The 18,435-nt window shown below is 34.6% G+C and overlaps 1 protein-coding gene across 1 annotated transcript; it reads right to left on the bottom strand.

Moving 5' to 3' along the window:
- Positions 1–3,876: 3,876 nt before the first annotated feature.
- On the bottom strand, positions 3,877–17,485 carry LOC133329249 (neprilysin-1). The gene is made up of 10 exons (XM_061537743.1): positions 16,871–17,485; positions 7,838–7,891; positions 7,647–7,774; positions 6,287–6,404; positions 5,213–6,216; positions 4,978–5,140; positions 4,784–4,903; positions 4,427–4,473; positions 4,217–4,366; positions 3,877–4,149 (listed from the first exon to the last, which is right to left on the bottom strand). The coding sequence occupies exons 1-10, from the start codon at positions 17,481–17,483 to the stop codon at positions 3,877–3,879; spliced, it is 2,670 nt and encodes an 889-aa protein (XP_061393727.1). The 5' UTR covers positions 17,484–17,485.
- Between the last annotated feature and the right edge of the window lie 950 nt (positions 17,486–18,435).

The following is an 18,435-nucleotide window of genomic DNA, read 5'->3' on the forward strand; positions in this document are numbered from 1 at the left end:
CTTATTTACACATGTCTTCTAAAACAAATGCTCAACGTATTTTTATTTATAATCATACCAAAATATATATACATACATATATTCGAATAAAAGAATATTTGGAAAATATTTGCAGTTGAAACAGGTTTATCTAGATTTCAATTGAACAGTTTACGGTTGTTTGACTATTGCTTTTTTGGTGTGTGTTCATCAAAGACTATTATTGAATTTTATTAGTGAATATATATTGAAACATATATGTATTTGAAGGCGTTTTTATGACGATTAGTCAAGCTTTGAGTTGGATTATTAACTATTATATATTTGCATATACCTGAAATATTCGTTATTATATTCGATTTTGTAGGCGTATTGACAGATAGTCTTTGTAACAACAACACTAACAAATATTGTAGGCGATTTTGTTTTCGTTATGTGTATATTAAAATTATGATCCCACAACACGTCGAAATATTTACAGTAGATCCTATACCTGGCCATTTTCGCCTGTATGTTGAAATCGCGATAGAGCTCGCAATATTTAATATCGAGTTTTAAACATTTTAATAAACATTGTTACTACTTTTTGGATGTTTGGTATTGAAAATGGGATATATCGGTCCACGTTTTACATTTGGGTGGTATAAACCGCCATACATATATATATATTTTATTATATCCTCCACCATAGTATTAATTTTGTTTTTCCGTTTGTAACTCATCGAAATCCTATCCGACTTTATAAAGTATATATTCTTGATCTGCGTAAAATTCTAGGACGATTTGGCTTATCCGTTTGTTGTAATCAATTTAGCCTCTAAACGAATTAAGATAGACCGCCAATATTTTGCATGGAGTTGTCTTTTGTCTGTATCGGTCCACGTTTAGGCCTAGCTCCCATATAAGGGCACCCCCAATTTTCGTTTTTTTTTGGGTTCTTTAGCACGTTTTTCAATTGAATTCGCTAAAATTTGGTACACTGAGTTCTTACTGGGTAGCCCCAATATAAGGGTACATCCCAATTTTGGGGTTTTTGTGGGTTTTTATTGGATATCAAATTACTCCACTAAAAATTATAATTTTAGGTCCACTTCTGGTAGTCCCCGTATAACGGTACCCCCAATTTTCGATATTTTGGGGGTTTTAAGAGAGTTTTTCAACCGAATTCGCTGAAATTTGGTACTATGATTTCTTATTGCGTAGCAAATCTCCCCACTAAAAATTATAAATATAGGACAATTTTTTCGGATAACCCCCATATAAGGGTACCCCCAATTTTCGGTATTTTGGGGGTTCTGATCCTATTTTTCTACCGAATTGGCTGTAATTTAATACTATGAGTTCTTATTAGGCAGCAAATCTCTCCACAAGAAATTATAAATATTGGTTAATTTTTTCGGGTAGCCCTCATATAATGGTACCCTCTCGTTTCGATATTTTGGGGTTCTTGAGTGCATTTTTCAATCGAATTCGCTGCAATTTGGTATTATGAGTCGTAAATGTAACAAATCTCCCTAACAAAAATTAATTAATAATCGGCCCCCTTTTGGGGGTAGTCCCCATACAACCCCCTTTTTATACCCTTCACCACACTGTGGTACAGGGTATTATGTCTATGTGCAATTGTTTGTAACAGGAAAAAAGGAAACGAGATAGGACACATGGTTCCTTTTGAGAATATGCATTGAATTATTTTCTAAGTCGATTTATACATGTCCGTCCGTCCGTCCGTCCGTTTGTCTGTCCATGTTCAATTGTAAACAAAGTAAATGTCGCATTTATGATCCGAATTGGATGAAATTTGGCATAGGTCTCTTATTTGGTCCAAGGACGAACCCTATTGAAATTGGGAAAAATCGGTTCAGATTTAAATATATCTCTCATACATATTTTCGTCCGATTTGATGTAAATGGTGCACCAAAGACCCTATATATATTTCGAAATTTGGCATAACTTACTGAAATGAGTCTAGAATGGTGTGTGTTAAGTTTCGTGAAAATCGGTTCAGATTTAGATATGGCCCCCATATATATTTTCGTCCGATTTAATGTAAATGGTTCACCAAAGACCCTATATATCTTTCGATTTGCACGAAATTTTGCATAGCGTACTGAATTGAGTATAGAATGATGAATGGTTAAGTTTCGTGAAAATTGGTTCAGATTTAGATATAGCTCCCATATATATTGTCGTTAGACTTTAGGTAAATAGAGCACCAAAGTCCCTATATATCCTTCGATTCGCATGAAATTTTGCATAGCGTAATTAATTGAGTATAGAATGATTAGTGTTGAGTTTCGGGAAAATCGGTTCGGATTTAGATATAGCTCCCATAAGTATTTTCGTCCAATTTAAGGTAAATGGTGCACCAAAGACCCTATATATCTTTCGATGTGCACGAAATTTGACATATCGTAATGAATTAGGTCTAGAATGATGTGTATTAGGTTTCCTGAAAATCGGTCCAGATTTAGATATAACTCCCATATATATTTTCGTCCGATTTAATGTAAATGGTGCACCAAAGACTCTATATATCTTTCGATTTGGACGAAATTTGGCACAGCGTAATGAATTAGGCGTAGAATGATGTGTGTTAAGTTTTGTGAAAATCGGTTAACATTTACATATAGCTCCCATATATATTTTCGTCCGATTTAATGTAAATGGTGCCCCAAAGGCCCTATATATCTTTCGATTTGTTCGAAAGTTTTCCTGGGTACTGAATTAGATCTAGAATGATGTGTATTAGGTTTCGCGAAAATCGGTCCAGGTTTAGATATAGTTCCCATATATATTTTCGTCCGATTTGAAGTAAAAGGTGCACAAAAGACCAAAAGTTAGGCCGTTTGCACAATGAACTGAAATTAGAATTGCTAACGTTTGCCAAGTTTTGTAGGAATTGGCTCCCATTTAGATATAGCTCCCATATATAGCTTCGTCCGATTTTATGTAAATGGTACACCAAAGTCCCAATTGACACAACATTTTGCACCACGTACCGATTTAATATAACCTAGAATGTGGAAAGTTTTGTTGAAATCGGTTCAAATTTTGATAGAGCTACCATATAGATTTTCTCCCGATTTTAAGTAAATGATGCACCACGAACTCAAAATGTGGCCGACATGCACAAAACATACTGAAACTAATATAACCTAACTTAGCTTTTATATATATTTTCGTCCGATTTTTAGTAAATGGTGCATCAAACTCCTCATGTTTTATTTTTTAATTGTCCACCTAAATAATAAAACAATCCATTAAATTTATATTTTTGTATGTTTTGTATTTACGATCTTTATTATACACATATGTAGGGTGTGTGTTTCTGTAAGTTTAGTTGTTTTCGGTTTTCTTATTTTTTCTGTATTGTACTACAACTGTATACATTTTATTTATAATTAAATTATAGATTTTCCGTTCTAGTTTTCATTTTTTGTATTTTCTAATCAAAAACAAAAATTTGCAGCTTCATTTCGTTAGGGATAACAAACAACAATCGTATAGCGTATCTTATAATTTGTTTTTTGATTTTTTTTCGGGGGAGTTTTATTGATATGACATTGACTTAATGTGTATTTATGTATGTTTGGTAGGCGGGGTTTTTTTTGGGAGGCTAGGTCTTCGTTATATTCCAGAAAAATATGTATATATGTATGTAGATGCTAGATTTGATTTTCACTATAAGATCATCGTAAAATATTTTGTTTTTAATTTAATTTAATTTTTTAATACATAAACATATATTTATATAAATATATAAATGTGTGTGTGTATGTCTCTTGTTCTTTCTCTGTGATGATGAAGTCTTCTTAGTACGAGTACATATGAATGAATTTTTTGAAATTGTAATGTAAAGCCTTTCTTGGTTAGTCATCTCCCACGCCCTTCATTCACCATACACTACACTTTTCCACGGGATTCATTGGTGAACCCAGCTCACATTGATACGCTTCAGCAAAGTCTTTGGAATTTGATAGCGGACCCAATACACGTATTGAACCCGGCGAATGTACAGAGGAACGTATTTTTGTTAGCGCATCTTCGGGACGCATCGATCCACACCATATTTGAGCATAATTTAAAAAGAACAATTGGTCATGTGTTAGATTTAGACCGGGCAATCGTTGTTCCGGACCATGACGTTGTACCCATTTTTTATAGGCCTAGAAGGGAAAAATCTACATTATAAACGTTCTTTACTAAAATAAAGGGATCGTTAGTTATACTTACCCTAAATGCCTGTTTCAAACCACCATTATCCGCAATATTTTCACCTTGCGTCATCCGACCATTCATGTACATCCCAACCTCATCGATTTTATATTTGGAATATTGATCAATTATACATTGGGTGCGTTCACGAAAAGCTTCAATTGTCGCCTAGGGTGGAAAAAATTTAGAAATTTTTTTTAAATACTTTAGTTTTGTGATTTGACCTACATTGTTCCACCACTGCATCATGTTTCCATCCTTGTCAAATTGACGTCCTGAAAGGATAAAAATGAAATTAAGGAAATAAAATTAATGTACGACTAAATTTGGTTATTTATTTTTTAAGTCGACGCCTATGATTGCTTGAAAAAATATTTTTTAAATATTTTTTCAAAACATGGTTACATGTTCCGCTACAACATTTTCTGAGACTTTTAGAGAATTCTCAAACAGAGCGTTCTCTGAAAGTACTTAGGCTTGACGTTGTGGATGTAACAAAATTGGGGAAGAAAGGATTTTTATACCCTTCACCACACTGTGGTACAGGGCTACATTCCAAAACATATTTTTTTAATCCACGCTTACCCTTATCATCGAAGCCATGCGTTATTTCATGTCCTATGACCACACCAATACCACCATAATTTAGTGATTTGGGGAAGTGCTGACTGTAAAATAGAGGTTGTAAAATACCAGCAGGGAAAACTGCAAAAGAAAAAAATACCAAGAATTAAAAAAAGATTAAAATCAGTGGGAATTTATTTCAAAATACCCCTTACCAATATCATTTTTATTGGGATTGTAGAAGGCATTCACCACGGCTGGTTCGGTGGTCCATTTTTCCTTGTCCACAGGCTGTCGTAGGAGTTGCATATTCTTTTCGGATTCCCATTTCAAGATACTTAAAACATTATCCATAAAGTTGTCAGGAGCTATGGTCAGCTGGAGATTGGAAGGAAATAGGGAAACAGTTTAGCATCTCAAAAAATCGGCACATTTAATTTCCATACTTACATTTACAAATTCCTTTTCCAATTCCTTGGCATCGGTTAGTATTTCCGGATAACCAATTCGTTCATTCATTGTATCCGCCTTCTCTTTGGCCACCGCCCGTGTTTCATCATCCATCCAATGATTTTCGGCCAACAGCTCGTTGAACGCCTCTCGGATTGTATGGATCATTTCCAAGGCTGTATCTTTACTATTTTGATTGAAATTGTCACGAATAAACAGCGCCCCCACGGCCATACCCAATTTCTTATTGGTCCAATCGACACACTGAGACCATCGTACCCTTTCTGTTTGTATACCCAATAGGATTTTTCGAAACTCCACCCTCTCCTTTTGATAATCATCGATCATGTGATTCATTATGGACATAACCAGACGCCACATAACATAATTGTGCAAAGTTCGGGTATCGGTCTTTACGAGAATTTTACCCATTTCAATTAGATATGGCATGGCATAGCTAACTAGCTGTTCATCCGGTCTCAGCTGGACATTATTACCCAAAGCGGTTTGCAGAAACAATGTCCAATTTAGTTGTGGCACCTCAGCTTGTAATTCGGGTAGGGTGATTTTACGATATATGGCACTGGTATCATGACGATCCGCCTCCGGTAGAGTGGCATTAACCAGCTGGACCTCTAGTTGTAAGACATCGTTTAGTTCCTCCTTGGCCGTTGTGGCATTGGCACCCATTAATATGGCCGTTTGGGTCATATATTTATGATAGGCTTTCAAATCGTTTTCACTACTTGCCTTCAGATAATAATCTCGGGAGGGTAATGCCAGGGGGAATTGATCTATTTGTAATATGTGTATGGAGGAATTTTTATCATCTGCCCCAACATACAATTCAATTAGGACAGGTTCACCATAGGCGCCGCGCAATGTACCAATCAATTCTTCTATACTAATGTTGGGGGGTGACCAATTGGGTTCTATTACCGGCCAGCCGCCCAGTGATTTGAGAACATTTTTTAAACGTTCTGTACCCACTTTGCGTATTTGGGCTAAATGGGGGGAGGATATTTTTTATTAAAGTGAAAACATGAGGAAAAAATCGATTGGGTCCATACTTACGTATATCGATACAGCTATTGTAGAACATTTTTGCTTTTATCGTTGCTTGATTATCCAGAGCATTAATGGGTTCTTCGAGAACTCCTTTGAGTATGACCTGTTGTTGATCTGCCAGAACCTGAAAATAATTTTAATAGAATTCAACATTTTACTTAATAAATATTTTTAAATATTGTGTATACTTCAAATAAATAAATCCACGCCTATGGTTATTTGAAAAATATTTTTTAAATATGGTTATTTGAAAAATATCTTTATACCCTTCACCACACTGTGGAACAGGTTATTTTGTATTTTGCATATGTTTGTAACAGGCAAAAGGAAACGAGATAGACACATGGTTCCTTTTGAGAATATGCATAGAATCACTTTCTGAGTCGATTTATGCATGTCCGTCAGTCCGTCTGTATCCGTCTGTAGATGTTAAATTGTAAACAAAGTACAGATCGCATTTATGATCCGATTTGGATAAAATTTGGCACAGCTCACTTATTTGGCCCAAGGACGAACCCTAATGAAATTGACGAAAATCGTATATAGTTTCGTCCGATTTAAGGTAAATGGGTAAATAAGGTAAATAAAATAAATGAGTGCTAAGTTTCGTGAAAATCGGTTCAGATTTATATATAGCTCCCATATATAGTTTTGTCCGATTTTATGTAAATGGTCCACCAAAGCCTCTATATATCATTCGATTTGCACGAAATTTAGCATAGTATACTAAATTGTGACTAGAATGACGTGTGTCAAGTTTCGAGAAGATCGGTTCACATTTAGATATAGCTCCTATATATATTTTCGTCAGATTTAATGTAAATGGGCCACCAAAGTCCCTACATATCTTTCGATATGCGCGAAATTTTGCACGGCGTACAAATCGAAAGATATATGGGGACTTTGGTACATCATATACACGAAATCGGACGCAAATGTATATATGGGAGCTATATCTAAATCTGAACCGATTTTCCCCAATTTCAATAGGGTTCATCCTTGGGCCAAACAAATGAGCTGTACCAAATTTCATCTGTACTTTGTGACCTGTACTTTGTTTACAATTAAACACCAACAGACGGACAGATGCCTATGAATTCACATGAAAAATACTCTTCAAAAATCCACGCCTATTTTTGCTTAAAAAATCTTGTTCAATAATCCTCGCCTATTTTTGCTTAAAAAAATATTCTTCAAAAATCCACGCCTTTTTTTTAATTGAAAAAATATTCTTATAAATATTCACCTATTTTTACTTGAATTTTTTTTACAAAATCCACGCCCATTTTTACTTGAAAAAATTATTTTTTAAGAAAATCCACACCCATGGTTACATGGAAAACAATTTTTTTCTTGTTCTACTTACCTCAAAAGTGCTTATAGAACTTCGATCTTCTGGTATTATATGAATTTTATTCCATGTTCCGCAGGCATATTGAAAAAAATTCTCACATGGATTCGCACTGGTATCCATGGCTGATAGTAAGTAGGCCGCTAAAAAATGATAAGAAAATTATGTCAGCTTGAAGAACACATATCGTTGGCATTGCAACTTACCCGTTCTCACACATTCTTCTGTCAAACAGATGTCATCTTTATCTGATATGAATTCTGTAAGGAAAATAGAAGTTGGGGAATTTTGAGGAAATTTTAAATTTTTGAAGGGGTTTAAATATTGAGGTAAATAAAAACACCGCGGAACCACAAATGGTTCATAGACCCTGAGATAGTCTTTACGTTTAAACTTTTAAATAATTCCGCTTCCTTAGTCTATGAAAAATGTTCAACATTTTCTCCTTTTCTTTCATATTTAATCTGCATTTCAATACTCCTCCCACCCCATTAATGGTTGTAAGAGGTTTATAAAAAAAATCTCAAGAACATTTATTTTAATCAGTCACTGAGCTGTTTTTTATGAGAACATACGAACATCCACTTCCTTGTTACCTGTCATCAGTTAAATAATTTTGATGATTATTTTATGTCACCACATCATGAAAGGGAGCATGTTGCATACACATATCACATACACACACAGTTATATATACAACCTGTCATAATTTATGTACGAAGTGTAAAAAATGAAATACAAAGTCCTCTACTTAAATCAGAAGAGTATTTGTGCAGAGATTGTGAAGACATTTTTTTGCTAGGGTGACAGTGAAAACATGAAAATACAATTCGCTACACAAAATATGTTCATGTCAACTGGAATTATTTGCAAACATATTTTTTTTGTTTAATAAAATTTGTCACATGTTCATAAAAAATAATAATAAAAATTGTCATTGTAACATTTAGGTGAATTTAAGAGGTGTTAACATGGATATGTTACAGCTTTTAAATAATGTTGAGTGATTTTTTATAACATTGACAATGGTAGAGTTGGGACATGCAAAACCCCAATTTAAGGGACCCCCCCCATTCTCGGGGTCAATTTTTTTATTTAATTCGATTCTACACTAATTCAAGAATGTCTCTACAAAATTTCAAGTGAAAATCTCAAGAAATCTTGAAGATATATCCGATTTATTGTGTCAGCATCAAGTGATGGCTAAATGCCTTCTCAAACTTTAAACGCGTTTTTCTCTTTTGCGAATGGCGGGCAGGATAACTCAAAAACTAAACCCAATCGATTCCAAATTTTTACACGTTTCTCTGTGAGTGTATAGCTATCGTATGAACTAGGATAAAGCCAATCGGTGAAAACCTTCCTTATTTTTTAACTTGGTTTTTTTTTTCAAAAAATATTTTTTTCAAAGGTCCGCCTTTTTGTTAATTTTAGAGCGAAGTCAATAATCTTAGTTCATACGAGAGCCAGACATGTACTCTTTCTAACACCGTTGGAATTTTCGGATTCCGATGTTCCAGTGACGAGTTATCATGCCCGCCATCAAAAATAAGGACTTTTCTTAAATTACAAAAAACAACAACAAAGCAATAACAAAATTTTTTGGTAAATTATTTTTCTTCTCTTTTAAATCTTCAAATATATATGTGCAAAGTTACAAACCTTAACAAGCATTGGTATTGATTTACCAGCCCATTGAAAATCTTGAAAAAATAAAATCGAGAATGGGGGGGGTTCCCTTAAGTAAAATCGATCTGGCAATTCGAATTCAATTTAAATATATTCATATTTTACCGAAATTTATATTCAACACCAATTGTGTTATATTCAAAATTGATTGTCTTGATGATTTAATGTGTAAAAATTAATGAAGCGCTTAAGAAAATGTTAGAATTCAAAACTAACCGAGAGATAGCATAAAATTATAATAGTACACTAATGAAGAGATAATGGGCTGTTCTAATAATTGACATAACCTGTTATTGTAGTTTCGAAGATTTTTAATGTCAACTGCAAAACGCGTCGTAGAGGTTCTTCCCCTGGCATTTCTTTTCATTACAAATCTACTATCATTAAGCTCGACCCCTATAGGCAAAATTCAAACAATAAAATAAAAAATCTTTTTTAAAAAATGAACGCCTATTTATGATGATGAAAAAAAATATTCTTTAAAAAATGAACGCCTATTTTTGATGATGAAAAAAATATTCTTTAAAAAATCCACGCCTATTTATGATGATGAAAAAAATATTCTTTAAAAAATCCACGCCTTTTTGGGATGATGAAAAGATATTTTAAAAAAATTCCATGCCTATTTATAATGATGAAAAAATATTTTTAAACCAGAAGAAAGTAAAGTCGGACTGGGCCGACTATATGATACCCTTCACCACTTTGGGTATATTCTACATATGTATCCTAACAGACGTCGCCTGTTCGAAGGAACATTGACATGAAATTGAACGAACTTAAATCTAAATCTAACCCGATCTTCTCGAAGCTTAACACAAGAGCTAGGGACAGATTTCCATCTCAAAGGAACGAAAATACCCATGAACATGCAGAAATTCAAAATTTCTGTAAATATACTTGTCATGAGCGAACACATATATAAAAGAGTTTGTTAAAAATCTTCAACGTACAAAACATTTAATTATAGTAACTTCAGTATATTGTAAAAAATTGTGTGCCGGACGGCCAAACGTTGGGTCTTTAGTGCACAATTTACATTAAGTTGGACGAAAATCTAAATCTTAATCTGAACCGATTTTCACGAAACTTAGCACACATCATTCTGGACCTAATTCATTACCCCATGCCAAATTTGGTGCAAATCGAAAAATATATAGGGACTTTGGAGCCCCATTTACCTTAAATCGGACGAAAATATATATGGGAGCTATATCTAAATCTGAACCGAAATTTGGCACACATCATTCTAAACTCAATTGAGTACACCATGCAAAATTTCGCGCCTATCGAAAGATGTATGGGGACTTTTGTGTACCATTTATTTCAAATCGGACAAAACGATGTATGGGAGCTATATCTACATCTGAACCGATTTTCTCAAAACTTAGCACATATCATTCTGGATCTAATTCAGTACGCTTTGCCAACTTTAGTGCAAATCGAAAGATATGCACGGACATTGGTACCTCGTTTACCTTAAATCAGACGAAAATATATATGGGAACTATATCTAAATCTGACCCGATTTTCTCGAAATTTGCCACACGTCATTCTAAACTCAATTGAGTACACTATGCAAAATTTCGCACATATCGAAAGATATATAGGGACTTTTTAGCACCATTAACTTAAAATCTGACAAAACGATATATGGGAGCTATATCTAAATCTGAACCGATTTTCTCGAAACTTAGCACACATCATTCTGGACCTAATTCAGTATCCCATGCCAAATTTGGTGCAAATCGGAAGATATATAGGGACTTTGGTGCACCGTTTACATTAAATAGGACGAAAATATATATGGGAGCTATATATAAAACTGACCCGATTTTCTCGAAATTTGGCACACCATGCAAAATTTCGGGCAAATCGAAAGATATATAGGGACTTTGGTGCACCATTTACATAAAATCGGACAAAACGGTATATGGGAGCTATATCTAAATCTGAACCGATTTTCTCGAAACTTAGCACAAATCCCTGCAAATTGAAAGATATGCAGGGACTTTGGTTCCCCATTTACCTTAAATCGGATGAAAATATATATGGGAACTATATCTAAATCTGACCCGATTTTCTCGAAACTTGACACACATCATTCTACACCTAATCCAATACGCTGTGCGAAATTTCGTGCAAATAGAAAGATTTTTAGAGGCTTTGATGCCCCTTTTACATTAAATCGGACGAAAATGTATATGGGAGCTATATCTAAATCTGAACTGATTTTCTCGAAACATAGCACACATCATTCTGGACCTAATTCAGTACGCTTTGCCTAATTTTGTGCAAATCGAAACATATATGGGGACTTTGGAGCCCCATTTACCTTAAATCGGACGAAAATATATATGGGAGCTATATCTAAATCTGACCCGATTTTCTCGAAACATGAAACACATAATTCTAGACCCAATTCAATACGCTGTGCGAAAATTCGTGCAAATAGAAAGATTTTTAGAGGCTTTGGTGCCCCTTTTACATTAAATCGGACGAAAATGTATATGGGAGCTATATCTAAATCTGAACCGATTATCTCGAAACTTGACACACAGCATTCTAGCCTCAATTCAATACCCTATGCCAAATTTCGTGCAAATCGAAAAATATGTAGGGACTTTGGTGCACCATTTATCTTAAATCGGACGAAAATATATGGGAGCTATATCTAAATCTCAACCGATTTTCAGGAAACTTAGCACACATCATTCTAGCCTCAATTCAGTACCCTGTGCTAAATTTCGTGCAAATCGAAAGATATGTAGGGACTTTGGTGCCCCATTGACCTTAAATCGGATGGAAATATATATGGGAGCGATATCTAAATCTGACCCGATTTTCAGGAAATTTAACACACATCTTTCTAGACTTAAATCAGTACGCTATGCCAAATTTCGGGCAAATCGAAGAATATATAGGGACTTTGGTGCCCCTTTTACATTAAATCGGACAAAACTATATATTGGACCTATATCTAAATCTGAACCGATTTTTGGGAAACTTAACACACTTAATTCTGAACACAATTTATTACGCTGTGCCAAATTTCGTGCAAATCAAAAGATGTATAGGGACTTGTTGCACCATTTACATAAAATCGGACGAAAATATATATGGTATCTATATCTAAATCTGAACCCATTTTCAGGAAACTTAACAAACATCATTCCAGACTTAATTCAGTATGCTGTGCCAAATTTCGTGGAAGTCGAAACATTTTAAGGGCTTTTGGTACACCATTTACCTTAAATCGGACGAAAATATATATGGGAGCTATTTCCAAATCTGAACCGATTTTCTCGAAACTTAGCACATATCATTCTGGATTTAATTCAGTACGCTTTGCCTAATTTTGTGCAAATCGAAAGATATGCAGGGACTTTGGTACCCCATTTACCTTAAATCGGACGAAAATATATATGGGAGCTATATCTAAATCTGACCCGATTTTTTCGAAACTTGACACACATCATTCTAGCCTTAATTCAGTACCCTGTGCTAAATGGGAGCTATATCTAAATCTGACCTGATTTTCTTCAATTTCAATAGGGTTCGGTCCTTGGGCCAAATAAGTGAGCTGTGCCAAATTTCATCAAAATCGGATCATAAATGCGACATGTACTTTGTTTAAAATTTAACATCTACAGACGGACAAACGGACTGAAGTGAATACCCTGTACCACAGTGTGGTGAAGGGTATACAAATCCACGCATATTTATGCTGATGACAAAATATGTTTTAAAAAAATCCAAGACTATATATTAGCTTGAAAAAATATTTCTTTAAAAATTCCTTGCCCACCAAACCACAGTCCTGAAAAATACTTATCTCTCTTTTATTTCCGGAAATATAAAAAGGATATGTGAATTGTTAAGTGAGTGTAGGAAGGATACCAGTAAGCTGACAAGTGACAGCCCATTCCAAAGACTACACTTAAAAGACGAACGAACATCCATAATCGTACATTGTCTCGTAAATGACTTAAATGATTTGTGTGTGTGTGTCATAAAGTCGTGTTGTTGCTGTTGAATGACAGTGAATTGGGTGGGATGGGGGGTGTCAGAAGGTAGGTATGCTACCTATTATCGGGATCACATATAAACGTTTATATGGTTGTGTATTTTCTGTTAAAGCGGAGGTGAAGTTTGGGTTGGTCCATTCTCTTATTGCCGAGTGACAAAAAGGAAATGGAAATGTTAAAAACTTGTCTCTTTTTCTTGCTATTGACTGACTGGCAGTTGGCCAACAGGCTGCATAGCTGAATGCTTGCCTGTTGCTTCATTCAGATGGTGATACATTAAAGGAAATTATGTTTCGTTCGTTTTTTTTTCTTCTGCAGCTCAGCATTGAAGACCAACCAACATATTATTGTTATGGCTTTTGTTATTGCCCCGTTTATGGTTGGATTCTTAAAGGATCTTAAACAGATGGCGGGAAAAAATAAGATGAACACAAAAGAAAAAAAAATAGAGAATAAGAAGAAACTGTCCGCTTGACATAAGAAGGAATATGGAATGTGGGTAGAAAGAAGTCTATTTTTAAAGATAGCAATCATTAGAGGAAATGTTTTTCTATTAAAGGCAAGGTTGAATTCCGTTGTGTTTTCCCTTTAGTAGTACAAACCTCTTTCGGGGTCTTTAAACATTTCCGAAACACTTCAAATGGTCTGGAAATACATATTGTCACATTGATGTACTTTTGTGTTAATTAATCGAATGTTGTTATCACTTAACTTCATGACAGAATAACATACCTTGTGTCATATATATAAAAATATGTGTATGTTTGTAGGTAGATAGATATTGGTATGTCTTCCCCCCATTGGATGGATGAATGAGTGATAAAGATATTACTTTTTGGAGGAATGTTTAAATTAATTTCAAGTACTTTTCCAAATGATGGATGGTCTGTTTTTGGACCTCGAACGTTTTGACAAGCATTTATAAGGGTTTTCTGGCTCTTTGAGAATTAACTGGCCACATTAGGTTAACATATGGACAATATTGCCGTTTGTTATAATGTAAAGAAGTTTGAGGTGATTTAGCATTTTTTGTAGATATTTGATAATTGTACAAAATTGTGTGGCAATCCGTAAAACTTGGGGTCCGATTAGTGCACAATTTACATAAAATCGGAAGAATATGTATATAGGAGCTATGTCTAAATCTGAGCCGATTTTCAGGAAATTTAATACACATCATTCGAGCAAATCGAAAGATATATAGGGACTTTGGTACACCATTTACCTTATATCGGACAAAAATATATATGGGAGCTATATCTAAATCTAAACCGATTTTCAGGAAACTTAACACACATCATTCTAAACCTAATTCATTGCGTTGTGCCAAATTTCGTGCAAATCGAAACATATCAAAGACTTTTGGTACACCATTTACCTTAAATCGGACGAAAATATATATGGGAGCTATATCTAAATCTGAACCGATTTTTACGAAATTTAACACACATCTTTCAGGACTTAATTCAGTACTCGGTGCTAAATTTCGTGAAAGTCGAACGATATATAGGGACTTTGGTGCACCATTTACATAAAATCGGACGAAAATATATATGGGAGCTATGTCTAAATCTGAACCGATTTTCAGGAAATTTAACACACATCATTCTAGACCTAATTCAGTACGATATGCTATATTTCGTGCAAATCGAATGATACATAGGGACTTTGTTACACCATTTACATAAAATCGGACGAAAATATATATGGCAGCTATATCTAAATCTGATCCGATTTTCAGGAAACTTAGCACACATCATTCTAGACCTAATTCAGTACGATATGCCAAATTTCGTGCAACTCGAAAGATATATAGGGACTTTGTTACACCATTTACATAAAATCGGACGCAAATATATATGGGAGCTATATCTAAATCTGAAGCGATTTTCAGGAAACTTAACACACATCATTCTAGACCTAATTCATTACGCTGTGCAAAATTTCGAGCAAATCGAAAATATATAGGGACTTTGGTGCATCATTTACATTAAATCGGATGAAAATGTATATGGGAGCTATATCTAAATCTCAACCGATTTTCAGGAAACTTAACACACATCATTCTAGACCTAATTCATTACGCTGTGCGAAATTTCGAGCAAATCGAAAATATATATGGACTTTGATGCACCATTTACCTTAAATCGGACGAAACTATATATGGGAGCTATATATAATTCTAAACCGATTTTTACGAAACTTTGCACACATCATTCTAGACTTAATTCAGTACGCTATGCCTAATTTCGTGCAAATCAAAAGATATTTAGGGACCTTGGTACACCATTTACCTTAAATCGGAATTGGGCCAAATAAGTGACCTATGTCAAATTTCACCCAATTCGAATCAAAAATGCGACCTGTACTTTGTTTACAATTTAACATGGACAGACAGACGGACGGACAGACATGCATAAACCGACTTAAAAGTGATTCCATGCATTTTCTCAAAAGGAACTATGTGTCTATCTCGTTTCCTTTTGCCTGATACAAACATATGAAGGGTATAAAAATAATTATTTTAAAAATTCCACGCCTGAATGTGTGCTGAAAAAAATATTCTTTAAAAAGGAATATTTGTTTAGCACACTGAATATCAAAAAAATATTCTTTAAAAAATTCCACGCTTGAATGTGTGCTGAAAAATATTCTTTTTTAAAGAATATTTGTTTAGCACACTGAATATGAAAAAAATATTCTTTAAAAAATATGAAAAAAATATTCTTTAAAAAATTCCACGCCTGAATATGAAAAAAATATTCTTTAAAAAATTCCACGCCTGAATATGAAAAAAATATTCTTTAAAAAATTCCACGCTTGAATATGAAAAAAATATTCTTTAAAACATTCCACGCCTCAATATGAAAAAAATATTCTTTAAAAAATTCCACGCCGGAATATGAAAAAAATTTCTTTAAAAAATTCCACTTCTGAATATAAAAAAATATTCTTTAAAAAATTCCACGCCTGAATATTAAAAAAAAATATTCCTTAAAAAATTCTACCCCTGAATATGAAAAAAAATATTCTTTAAAAAATTCCACGCCTATATTTGTGTTGGAAAAAATATTCATTAAAAAATCCACGCTATATTTGTTCTCGAAAAAACCACGCTTGAATGTGTATTTGTTATTTGATTTTTTTTAATCTCACCAAAAACTGTAGCAAATTCCTATGCCTATGTGAAAATGGTTTTGAAATCTCATTTCACTATTTGTTGTTAAAATCACACAATTTTTGCATATTGACAGCTCATTTCTACTGGCCCCAAATAACCAACAAAACAAATAGACGTGTGAAAATGTTAATCATTGTCCTCAACGGATTTTCATTAACCTCAAAAATGGCTCGCAACTACTTTCGCAATAATAAACAACAATAATAAATAGACACTCACACACACACAAACAAAAATTGAAACAAATAACACATCAAATTAGCATTCATGGATGTGAATGTCAATTTGTTTGTGTGTGCGTGTGTGTGTTTGTGTGGATGTCCATGTGTTAAAACACTCACCTGTGATATTGTTGAAGTTTTGATTATTATCTAGGTTATGGCTTGTGGTCGGTTGTTGACAGCGATAACTACCAGCAAAATATATGGCCATTGCTCCGATGGCAGCACCCAAAACAGTCAAGGCCACAGCCAAAACCAAAAGTCGACACCTCAACGATGACTCTTTCAGCAAGAGATCGCTTTGCGGCGAGTGGTGTTGTGGCGGCGGATGGGTGTGATTGGCGCTGGCATACGACATGGGCACATTGCACTGTAACGCGGTGCGACTGCCGCCACTATCGCCGCCCAGAAACACCACAGTCGGATGCTTGATGTGACCCACATTATTGGCACATTGCGGCTTGGCATCGCTTCCGCACAAATCGGAATTAGTTTCGGCACCGGCCAGTAACGGGGAAATGGCGGAGGCATTGTTGTCATCCTTCTGTGTGATGGAATGATGTGATGCTGTGGTGTCGTCGTTGGGAAAGCGCGACGCGGCCTCCTCATCATCGTCCACATCGATGGCGGTAATACGATTCACAGGACCGCTGCCATGGCCATTGTTTTTCATGACGTACGGTGTTCGGAGATAACCATTGTTTATGAGTTTATTGTTTTCCGCTGGCATCATTCGTTCAAAAATCGAGTTTTGTTGTTGTTGTTGCTGTTGGGGTGGTGGTTCGGTTTGAATTCAATTGGATTGAACTTGTTGTTGTTGTTGCGGGTTGGTTGGTTGTTTGATTGGTTAGGTTTAGTAACTTGGCGTTGTTCCTTTTTTTTTGATGTTGGTGTTCTCCCTTGAGCTAAGTTTGATATATTTCTCTGTTGGCGGTTGGTTACGTTACACAAACGTAGCCACAAACAATTTTCGATTGTTTTTATCGGCAATTCCTAGGAATATAATGTCCTATGACGACAATGGAAACGACTGGTCTCACTTGATGACATTTTCAATGGGTCATTCGAATATCTGCATTTTTTGCCAATAATTGTCAATTTAGCTTCTAGTTTTCTTTTTTGCTTGGTGTGTTTCTCGCCTCTGACCAGTTTTTTTAATTAATCTGATTTCTTGGGAATATTGGAGGTCTTCTGCTTCTGCTCTTGCTCCTTTACTGCTTTGCACTTTAATTAATTTTCAATGTAGGATTTCTCACTTCTTTTCACTTTATTTTCAGTTTTTTGTTTTTAAACACAACGACGACAATATTTGTGGGGTTCGTACTCATAACTGGATGCGGGAACTTCGTTTTTCATTTGAATATATATTAGTTAATGTTATTGTGGTATGCTTTCTCGTTACGCGCTATATAGTCTTTGACATTATCATTAGATTTTTATCTTTTCAAATATTTTTCGGAACGCGTTCACAATTTTCGCATAGTAAACTAGGGGGAAGTCCAATAGGTTTGTGATTCATTATAGTTATGTTATTGTTTTAAAGAACAAAGTCCATTTTCGGAATCATGTGAAATTATGTTTATTTCTATCTTAACATAAAGGTATTTAAATAAAGTGTTTAAGTATAAGTAATATAGCGCTCATAACGATAAAGGGATCTTCAATGATTGACACGTAATAATCGT

This window comes from Musca vetustissima, unplaced genomic scaffold (assembly GCF_032173495.1).
Source record: "Musca vetustissima isolate MV318-11 ecotype Yass unplaced genomic scaffold, APGP_CSIRO_Mvet_v1 utg35765, whole genome shotgun sequence".
NCBI classification, from domain to species: Eukaryota; Metazoa; Arthropoda; class Insecta; order Diptera; family Muscidae; genus Musca; species Musca vetustissima.

Coding starts and splice junctions, on each gene's coding strand:
- LOC133329249 (XM_061537743.1), bottom strand. CDS start 17,483: ATGATGCCAGCGGAAAACAATAAACTCATAAACAATGGTTATCTCCGA. Junction 5,141..5,212: donor TGGAAAAGGAATTTGTAAAT/GTAAGTATGGAA, acceptor TCCAATCTCCAG/CTGACCATAGCTCCTGACAA. Junction 4,474..4,783: donor GCATGGCTTCGATGATAAGG/GTAAGCGTGGAT, acceptor TTATCCTTTCAG/GACGTCAATTTGACAAGGAT.